The sequence below is a fragment of the Macaca mulatta genome, chromosome 7 (genome assembly GCF_049350105.2).
Source record: "Macaca mulatta isolate MMU2019108-1 chromosome 7, T2T-MMU8v2.0, whole genome shotgun sequence".
NCBI lineage: Eukaryota > Metazoa > Chordata > Mammalia > Primates > Cercopithecidae > Macaca > Macaca mulatta.
Genome location: NC_133412.1, coordinates 178281048 through 178291710, shown reverse-complemented (window position 1 = coordinate 178291710; position 10663 = coordinate 178281048). Strand labels below are relative to the sequence as shown.

General features: G+C 50.3%; 1 protein-coding gene across 1 annotated transcript; it reads left to right on the top strand.

The window, feature by feature from the left end:
* Window positions 1–7594: 7594 nt before the first annotated feature.
* On the top strand, window positions 7595–10663 carry LOC144330464 (uncharacterized). The gene is made up of 3 exons (XM_077942046.1): window positions 7595–7970; window positions 8748–8863; window positions 10430–10663. The coding sequence occupies exons 1-3, from the start codon at window positions 7747–7749 to the stop codon at window positions 10459–10461; spliced, it is 372 nt and encodes a 123-aa protein (XP_077798172.1). The 5' UTR covers window positions 7595–7746; the 3' UTR covers window positions 10462–10663.

The following is a 10663-nucleotide window of genomic DNA, read 5'->3' as shown; positions in this document are numbered from 1 at the left end:
GAGTATCGTATACCAAAAGCAACTCTAAAAACTAGGTTTAAAACAACAGGCCGGGCGCAGTGGCTCACGCCTGTAATCCCAGCACTTTGGGAGGCCGGGGTAGGCAGATCATGAGGACGGGAGTTCAAGACCAGCATGACCAACATGGTGAAACCCCGTCTCTACTAAAAATACAAAAAATTAGCCAGGCGTGGTGGCAGGTGCCTGTAGTCCCAGCTACTTGGGAGGCTGACACAGGAGAATGGTGTGAACCCAGGAGGCGGCGTTTGCAGTAAGCCAAGATGGCGCCCCTGCACTCCAGCCTGGGCGACAGAGCGAGACTCCATCTCAAAACAACGGCAACAACATCAACAGCTGTTTGAAGGCATTGGCGAGCAACCAAGTCGGCCAGGACTTGAAGGACTGAGAACCTGAGACGAGGGACTCACATTGAGATGAGCCTGGCATGTGCTTAGAGACCAAGCGGAAAGTGGCAGCTCAGAGCTTCTGGGATTCTTACAGGCCTGGGGAGGCAAATATTGGCATTGGAAGCTACCGTTCAATCTTCTGTGCTGCTTTTCCCCTCAAGATATTTGCCAGTCTCTAAGCTGTTTTGGGTAGGAGGTTACAAAGTCAAGCAGAAAATGGCAGCTGAAAGCCCATGAAATTAAAGCTTTAGCTGTCTGATGGTGTTAGGGAGAAAGGAATTGGAGTCCAGGCACCAAGGAGAAGGGACCTTGTAAAACACTCAGCCTTTCAGATAAGATCCCTGGAATGTGACACTTCAGCAAACTAGGAACCAAATAAACCATCCCAACCCTATTCAATTTCTCATGCACAGGCCAGGCGCAGTGGCTCATGCTTGTAATCTCAACACTCAGGGAGGCTGAGGTGGGAGGATTGCTTGAGTCTAGGAGCTTGAGACAGTGAGACCTCAAGACCTCATCTCATTTTTAATCTTTTTTTTTTTTTTTTTTTTTTGAGACAGGATCTCACTCTGTCACCCAGGCTGGAGTGCAGTGGCGTAATCTCGGCTCACTGCAACCTCTGCCTCCTCGGTGCAAGCGATTCTCGTGCCTCAGCTTCCCGAGTAGCTGAGATTACAGGTGCACGCCACCACGCCTGGCTCATTTTTTTGTATTTTTAGTAGAGACAGGGTTTCACCATGTTGGCCAGGCTGGTCTCGAACTCCTGACTTCAAATGATCCAACTACCTTGGCCTCCCAAAGTGCTGGGATTACAGGCGTGAGTCACCATGCCCGGCCATGAGACCTCATCTCTACAGAAAATAATAAAATTAGTGAGATGTGGTGGTGTGCACCTGTAGTCCCAGCTACTTTGGAGGCTGAGTCGGAGGATCCCTTGAACCAGGCAGTTCAAGACTGCAGTGAACTATGTATGACTGTGCCACTGCACTCCAGCCTGGGCCACACAGTGAGACTGTGTAAAAAACTAGAGGCTCTAACCACATGTGGCTACTGCACTAGCAGCTGGTGCCTAAAAATTGAATTTTTATTTTTATTTAATGTTATTAACTTAATTAAAGCTTTAGCTGTCTGACGGTGTTAGGGAGAAAGGAATTGGAGTCCAGGCATCAAGGAGAAGGGATCCCGTAAACCACTCAGCCTTTCAGGTAAGGTCCCTGGAATGTGACATTCCAGCAAACTAGAAACCACCTGTAACTAATGACTACCAGAGTGAACAGCACAGCTCTAGCTTCCACAGTGTCACCGTAAACCTGCAAAAGCAGCAGGGATCTGCTACCCAACATTCAGTTGCGATCCCAAAACTGACGACGTCGCACACACCAAAAAGGTGTGAAGAGGGTTATGACTCACACAATGGAGGTGGTGCAGGAGAGCAGGGCAGGCCTTGCAAGCAGGTACAAAATGGCTTGTGAGAGCCAGGAAAGGAGACAGGCCTGGGTGGCTTTGGAGGCTGGGGCTGGGGGGTGGGGCCAGGTGAGAATTCACACAGGGCAGCAGCTCACGTGGTTTGACTCTCCCGCCTGCACCAAAGGGGGAGAACCCAGGCTGTCTTATCAGTTTGTCCAGGTATGGGCTCAATGGGAAGAGGGAGGGGTGAAACTTAAAAGTTGTCTGTAGCCAGGTCAGGCACGGTGGCTCACGCCTGTAATCCTAGCACTTTGGGAGGCTGAGGCGGGCGAATCACGAGGTCAGGAGATCAAGACCATCCTGGCTAACACGGTGAAACCCCGTCTCTAATAAAAATGCAAAAAAATTAGACGGGCATGGTGGCAGGCGCCTCTACTCCCAGCTGCTCAGGAGGCTGAGGCAGGAGAATGGCGTGAACCCAGGAGGCGGAGCTTACAGTGAGGCGAGATGGCGCCACTGCACTCCAGCCTGGGCAACAAGACAGAGCGAGACTCCGTCTCAAAAAAAAAAAAAAAAAAAAAAAAGCTGTCAGTAGCCAGACGTTAAGAAATTGAGTCCAACTCCTCAATACAAACTACCAGCTTACAGGGAATACAGAGGCACGGACACATGTTAAACAGCAGCAGGGGGCACAGTTGGCAAAATCCACACTGGTGAGCTACAGGGGAACAACCTGGTTTCCTTTGCTAGAGGGGAAAAAAGAGTGAATAAGAAAAATGTAGATTAAAGAAGACCTGACTTACCAACCAGTCATAAAGTGTCAAAATTTTTTGGGTTCTGATTCAAACAAACATTTATAAAACAATTGGAAAAGTGAGCATTGACTTGATATTTAATAATATTGCCAGGCGTGGTGGCTCGTGCCTGTAATCCCAGCACTTTGGGAGGCCGAGGCAGGCGGATCACGAGGTCAAGAGATTGAGACCATCCTGGCCAACATGGTGAAACCCCGTCTCTACTAAAAATACAAAAAATTTGCTGGGCATAGTGGTACGCACCTGTAGTCCCAGCTACTCAGGTGGCTGAGGCAGGAGAATCGCTTGAACCCGGGAGACGGAGGTTGCAGTGATGGTAAAACCATTTCACAATTATAAAAGGGTCAATTGAATAGGAAGATCTAACAATCATAAATCTGTATACACCTAATAACACAGCCCTGAAACATAGAAAACAAAATCTGATAGAACTAAAAAAGTAGCAGCAAATCCACAACTACTGTGGGAAATTTTAAAACATCTCTCTCAGTAACTGATAGAATAAATGGACAAAATACCAATAGAGATACAATATATTTAAACCACAAGTTTTAACAAACTTGATCTAATTTACTTACATAGAACACTTCATCCAACAACTGCTGAATACACATTCTTTTAAAGCATGTGTAGAAATTTTACCAAAATTGACCATATGCTGAGACATTAAGCAAGTTTCAACACATTTTAAAGGACTGAAATAATAAAATATGTCCTCTGATTACAGTGAAATTAAGCTTTAAAAAACTAACAGATAATTAGAAAATTCCTGAGTATCTGAAAATTAAGCAAAAATACTTCTAAATAAACCACAGGTCTGGAATTAACCACAGTAGAAATTAGAAAATATTTTAAACTGATAACAAAGATATGTTATAAACTGTGGGATGGATGGGGATAAGCATGGTGGCTCATTCCTGTAATCCCGGCACTTTGGGATGCCGAAGTAGAGGATCACTTGAGGCCAGGAGTTCAAGACCAGCCTGGGCAATATAGGGAGACCCTCACCTCTACAAAAATAAATAAATTAGCTGGGAGTCATGGCGGGCACCTGTAATCCTAGTTACTGAAGAGGCTGAGGCACAAGTATCACTTGAGGTTACAGTGAGCTATGATTATGCCACTGGACTCCAGCCTAGGTGACAGAGCAAGACTATCTGTAAAAAAATAAAAACTAAAAGAAAGTGGGATACAAGGATACCATTAAAGCCATGTTTAGAGGGAAGTTTATAGCCTTGAATAGTTATATTAGATAAAAAGAAGAGCCAAAAGTCAGTCATCTAACAAGGGCTTTTGGACTACTAAAAATGTTCTGTGTCTTGATCTGGGTGCTGGTTACATGTGAGTGTCAGGCTATGAAAATTAATTGAACTGTACATTTGTCTTGATCTGGGCGCTGGTTACATGTGAGTGTTAGGCTATGAAAATTAATTGAACTGTACATTTGTCTTGATCTGGGCGCTGGTTACATGTGAGTGTTAGGCTATGAAAATTAATTGAACTGTACATTTGTGGTGGTTCTGCTTTTCTGAATGCACATTTCCACGGTCAGTCTTGGGTTGTTCTCCTTCTTCTCCTTCTCCTTCTCCTTCTCCTTCTTCCTTCTTCCTTCTTCCTTCTTTCTTCTTCCTCCTTCTTCCTTCTTCTTCTTCTTTCTTCTTTCTTCTTTCTTCTTCCTCCTTCTTCTTGTCTCACTCTGTCACCCAGGCTGGAGTGCAGTGGGGTGAGATCTCAGCTCACTGCAACCTCCGTCTCCTGGGTTCAAGAGATTCTCGTGGCTCAGCCTCCTGAGTAGCTGCAATTACAGGAACCCACCACCACACCTGGCTAATTTTTTGTATTTTTGTTAGAGATGGGGTTTTGCCATGTTGGTCAGGCTGGTCTTGAACTCCTGACCTCAAGTGATCCTCCCACCTCGGCCTCCCAAAGTGCTAAGATTACAGGCGTGAGCCCCCGCTTCTGGCCCTGGTTTTTCTTTTTCTTTTTTTCTTAAGAGACAGAACCTTGCTCTGTTTCTCAGGCTGGAGTAAAGCCCTGATTTTCATGTTTGGTTTTCAACTGTTGTGTTCTCAAATGGTCTGGGAAACTTCTGCATAGACCTAGACCCTGAAATGTCCTCCTTCCCCAATCTGTCCCTCTAGGGAGCTTATGATGGTTAATTTTAGGGGTCAACTGAGCTGGGTTGAGGGATGCCTAGATGGCTGGTGAAGCATTGTATCTGGGTGTGTCTGGGAGGACTTGTGAGTCAGTGGCCTGAGAGAGGAAGACCCATCCTCAGTGTGGACAGAATACTATTCCATCGGCCGGAGGCCCAGCTGGAACAAATGGGCAGAAGAAGGGGGATTGACTCTCTCTCTGCTCTTCCTCTCTACCTTTCGGAGAGGAGTGCTTTTTCTCCTCCTGCTTTTGTACATTGGACTCCAGGCTCTTCTGTTTTGAACTCTGGGACTTGTGCTAGCGGCCTTTTGGGAGCTCTTGGACCTGAGCTGGCTTCCCTGAACCCGGCTGGCTTCACTGGTTCTGAGGCTCTGGAAGTTGGACTGATCCATGCTCTGGTTCTCCGGCTTGCAGACCACCTGTCATAGGACCTCACCTCTGTAAGCCTGTGAGCCAGCTCCCCTAATAAACCCCCTTCCTTATATCCTGTCTTTCTGGAGAACCCTGAATAACAAAGAACTCAATTACATTTTTGGGCCAAAAAGGGCAAATCTCCCATTTGGCTGTTATTAGTCATCTGTTGACTGCGTTGGGCTTCGGAGCACAAATGTGCTACAGCAGACTTGGCTGGTGGCCAGATTCCTGGGGCCCTTCCCTCAGCTGTCCTGCCTGTCACCCACCAGCAGCAACATCTCATCACCTAGAGGCTAAATCCTGGGAAGGAAAGGCCCCTGTGGTTCTGCTCAGGACTGGAGGTGGAGATTTGGCACCTTGGAGAGTTCTCAACCACAGGCTGGAAGTTGGTGTATAAATACCCCAGTTCCCTTCCTCCTAGCTCTGCATGTTTTACATTTTTCCCAAAATTCCCCTGGAGGTTATACTCCAGTTGTCTACCATAGCTACCTCTCCATCCCCATCTTAGTCATCCACCACCTTCTGGCATTGCTATGACAAAAAACCCACAGACTGCACAACTTATAAACAACAGAAATTTATTCTCATTGTTCTGGAGACTGGCCCAAGATCAAGGCTCCAGCAGTATCTGGCGAGGGCTGCTTCCTGGTCTATAGATGGGGCTTCTCACCGTGTCCTCAAATGGTGGGAGGGATGAGGGATCTCTCTTGGGCCATTTTTATAAAGGTACTATTGCCATTCCTGAGGGCTCTGCTCCCATGACCAAATCACCTCCCAAAGGCCCTACCCCCTAATACCACTATCACAAGTGAACTTGGGGAGGGACACACACATTTAGACTGTTAACTTCTCAGTGTGGGCTCCAATCCTTGTCTGAGTCTGCTTCTGGAGAAATCTCACAGACCCAGAGTGTCCCCAACACCAGGGGGTCCTCACTGTGGGAGGGGTGGGGTGGGGGACGGGCACAGGGTGTGGACCTTCCACTGCTCAGCTCTTTGGCAGGGTGACATACAAGAGGCTGGACAGGCCTGGCCTGTGGGAGAGGAGGCAGCTCCAGGGACATGGGGAGAGGGTTGTGGGGTGGAGGATGGGCCCTGCTTTCTCCAGAATGCTCTGCTGCTTCTACTTATCTGAGATCCCTTGAGAACATTCCAAAGGATGGCCACTTACCCCCCAAGTCCTGGGGTCCTAGGTAAGCAGGTGGCAGCAGGGACCAGGCTCCTTTACCCCTTTTCCCCAGTCTGTGTCCTGGCTCCTGCCTCCCCCCAAAACACAGCCTGGCCCGCGTGCCCCTCAGGGTCAAGTCATACAGCTCAGCCCAGCTTGGGAGAACCACCTGCACCAGACCCTCAACTCCCGCCATCGCCTTTGACTCTAACTAAGCTCCAGGCCACCACTCTTGACTCTGAGCTTTTGCACATGCTGTTCCTCTCCCTTCCCTTCATGGGTTGGGTGCCATGTGCCCTTTTTTCTCAGCCTAAATGCCTTCTGACCCCAACTCTGCTCTTCCTCCATAACCCCTCAGTGTGCATTTGTCACACCGTATGGTCCGGGTTAGTGAGGCCCTCAGCCTGTGTAGGGCTGGGTGAGGGGGAATCTGCAGGGGAGGGGTCAGCCAGCCAGCAGTAGGCAGCCAGGGCGCTCTGAGCACCAGTGAAAGTCCCTCTTTACGCGCTCTGCTCTGAGCTGATTTCCAAACTTGGAAAAACAGAGACCTTAAGTTAAGAGACCTGAACGCCCGACACATCCGTTGCCAGCAAGAGGCGCTTGGCTGGGCGCGGTGGCTCAAGCCTGTAATCCCAGCACTTTGGGAGGCCGAGACTGGCGGATCACGAGGTCAGGAGATCGAGACCATCCTGGCTAACACGGTGAAACCCCGTCTCTACTAAAAAATACGAAAAAACTAGCCGGGCGAGGTGGCGGGCGCCTGTAATCCCAGCTACTCGGGAGGCTGAGGCAGGAGAATGGCGTAAACCCGGGAGGGAGAGCTTGCAGTGAGCTGAGATCCGGCCACTGCACTTCAGCCTGGGCTACAGAGCGAGACTCTGTCTCAAAAAAAAAAAAATTAAAAAAAAAAAAAAAAAAAAAAAAAAAGAGGCGCCCGGGAGTGAATGAGTTTGGCATAAGGAGTCTCACTGGGCGCGGTGGCTCACGCCTGTAATCCTAGCACTTTAGGAGGCCGAGGCGGGTGGGTCACAAGGGCAGGAGATCGAGACCATCCTGGCTAACACGGTGAAACCCCGTCTCTACTAAAAAAAAAAAAAAAAAATTAGCCGGGCGTGGTAGCGGGCGCCTGTAGTCCCAGCTACTCAGAAGGCTGAGGCAGGAGAATGGGGTGAACCCGGGAGGCAGAGCTTGCAGTGAGCCGAGATCACGCCACTGCACTCCAGCCTGGGCGACAGTGCGTGACTCCGTCTCAAAAAAAAAAAAAAAAAAAAGTCTCCGTGAAGACAGCCATCTCCAGGGCCCGGGCCTCCAGCAGGTCTGGCGGTTGGGTGGGAGGCTGTGCAGGCAGAAATCCTGCCTCTCGGTCTCCGAGTGGGCGAATGCGCGCCACCGTGGCTGCACCAGGCTTGTCGGTGATTTGGGGAGAGTTACATGGCCCCTCTGAGCCTGAGTTTCCTCACTTGCATGGCCTGAGGACCCCAGGGAGAGGAAGCGGGCCCGGCTGGGCCAAGCCAGTTCCTGTCCGGGGGCTGCGGGGCTGGAAACAGCAGGAGCAGAGAGCAGCTTCCGTGGCACAGGAGGCGCGGAAAAGTGGCACAAGGAGGTGGGGACGGATGAGAAGATTTTGAAATGCGTGCCTGGTTTCCCCTATAAGAGTCGAGTTGCAGAATCTTATTTTGAGATACAGCCCCCTCCCACCCCTGGGGGACTAGGAAGCCCAGCGGACCAGCGTCGCATTCTTCTCTCCTGAGTTCCGGAATCCACCTCCGAGAGCGCATTCTCCAGGCTGTGTCACAGCCAGGCAGGCGCTGGGCGAGAAGGGTTTCTGGAATTCGAGCGATGCGCCTTTGCTCACTAAGGAGCCAGCCCGGGGACCCAGAACTTACTCCTGGGACCCGGCGGGCGCAGGGCACCGGTGGGGACAGGAATTGTCCCCCACCCAGGAGGCACTGAGACCCTGCGGGAGGCGCGCGCGGCCCCAGGGGAGGGGAGGCAGCCGCCACTCGTGCCCGCGGGGAGTTGGGAGGCGGTCGTTTTTAAAAGGAGGCCAGGGGAGCTTTGTGCTGAACCGGGAGGGCCAGATTTACTCCCTCGGGCCTTCCGGAGTGGCTGCCCGGGAACGCGTGCCTGCCCCGGCTGGGCCCAGACGCGCCTGTGCAGAGAACAGGTGTCCTGGGGGACGGAACGCACTGAGCGCGGATTCTGGGAATATGTGCGCGTCCCGGCTCCTGGTAACAGAGCAGCCGACAGCACCCGCCAGGGAAAGCAGGAAGGGACCGGTCCGCTGGGCGGCAGGGCAGGCGAGCCCGGGGGACGGAGGCCAGGAGGGAGGGGACAGCGGGAGCGACAGGGCTTTCGTTTGGCTTCACTTGCTTTTTAGGATGAGGAAGCCGCAGGGGAGGGCCAGCGGCCAGGAGGAGGCCGCCAGGGCACTGCGGCGACCTGTGTACCTGCCCCTGCAGGGCCCCGGGCCTCCAGCACCGCCTGCACTTACAGGTGAGTGTGGGGGGCTTGGCGTGCTGGGCGGGCATCCTGGGGTGCACGTGTGCCCAAGGTGGCCCGCTTGACTCTTTCTCGAAGATTCTTCCTCTCGCCCCCCAGGCCTAGAACTTGGGGGCTCACACCCACAGACCATCAGTCAAAGAGCCTGGGCCGCCCCCAAAGGGCCTCCTGGTACCTCATCTCCCAGGACCCCAACCCCCAAGGTTGCAGGGACAGAAGGTTCAAACCTCTGCTTGGAGCGAGCACCTGGTGTTTCCAGCAGGGCCCGGCCCAGGCGATGAGCAAAGGCAGTGAGGAGGAGGAGGAGCAGGGCTCTGCTTACCTGCAGACAACAGACAGGTCTGACCCAATGCACTTATTCCACAACATAGGGAAAGGCGGGAGCTCCCAGCCCCCAATAATAGATGGTACAGAAAAGGAGAAGGTGATCACTCACTTGTGCACATAATAAAGGTGAAATAATTGGCACAAACATTGGAAAAGAAGGATTTCAGAGCTTCCCCTTCTTTTTTTACTTTTACTTTAACTTTTTTTTTTTTTTTTATAGAGATGGGGGTCTCACTATGTTGCCCAGACAGGTCTCAAACTCCTAGGCTCAAGTGATCCTTCTCTATCCGCAGCCCAAACTTCTGGGATTATATGTGTGAGCCATGGCACCCGGCCAAGCTCTCCTTCTTGATGATGATATGCTTGAATACCTGAACGAGGTAAGAGACTCAAGTAGAAACTATTAGCCTTAATAAAATAATCTGGTAAACTGGCAAGAGAAGTATGTTCAATGATCAATCTTTCTTTCCATTCCAATAATGAGCTTCTGGCAAAGGCAATGGGAAATCTATTCCATCCAGAAGAGTGACAAAGAAATATTAAAAGCTTAAGAAAATCACTAAGGAAGGCACAAAACCTATAGGAAGAAAACATGGAATGATATGAAACAATATCCGGACAAAAGAAAAGCAATACCAGGTAGAACCCCAGATCTTTTCAATGACTAAAACTATCTTAAAGTGTATATGGAAGAATAAATGCTGAAGAACAGTCAAGAAAAGAACAAAAAAGCAAAGTGTGGCCAGGCGTGGTGGCTCCCGCCTGTAATCCTAGCATTCTGGAAAGCTGAGGTGGGCAGATCACTTGAGTCTAGGAGTTTGAGACTAGTTCTAGCCTGGGCAACATGGCAAAACTCTGTCTCTACAAAAAATACCAAAATGAGTCATGTGCGATGGCGCACACCCTTAGTCCCAGCTATTTGGGGGTCTGAGATGGGAGGATTGCTAGAGCCTGGGTGGTTGAGGCTGCAGTGAGCCATGATCGTGCCACTGCACTCCAACCTGGGTGACAGAGCAAGACCCTGTCAGAAAGAAAGAGAGAGAGAGAAGGAAGGAAAGGAGAGAGAGAGGGAGGGAGGGAGGGAGGGAAATAGAAAAATGAGCAAAGGGTATAAATAAGCAACTCATAGAAGAGCAAAATGAAATGGTTGACAAACATTTGAGGAGGTTCTAATTCACTAGTCATCCGAGAAGTGTCAGCTAAAGCACTGCTGACACAGGGATCTACCCCCAGGTGCCAGACATAGAAGACAGCCTAGCACCTAGTGCTCCCAGAGGTGTGAGGGCCCAGGGACCCTCATTTGCTGATGGCAGAAATGAGAATCATTACAACAATCACCTTGGGAAGCAGTCTCTCAACTGCAAACACAATTAAGAAGACAGATGGACATTGACCCAGCAATCCCTGAGGCATTTTTTTGTAGTGGCAAAAGAAAAACAAATCATAAATAAAGAAAATGCCAGTATT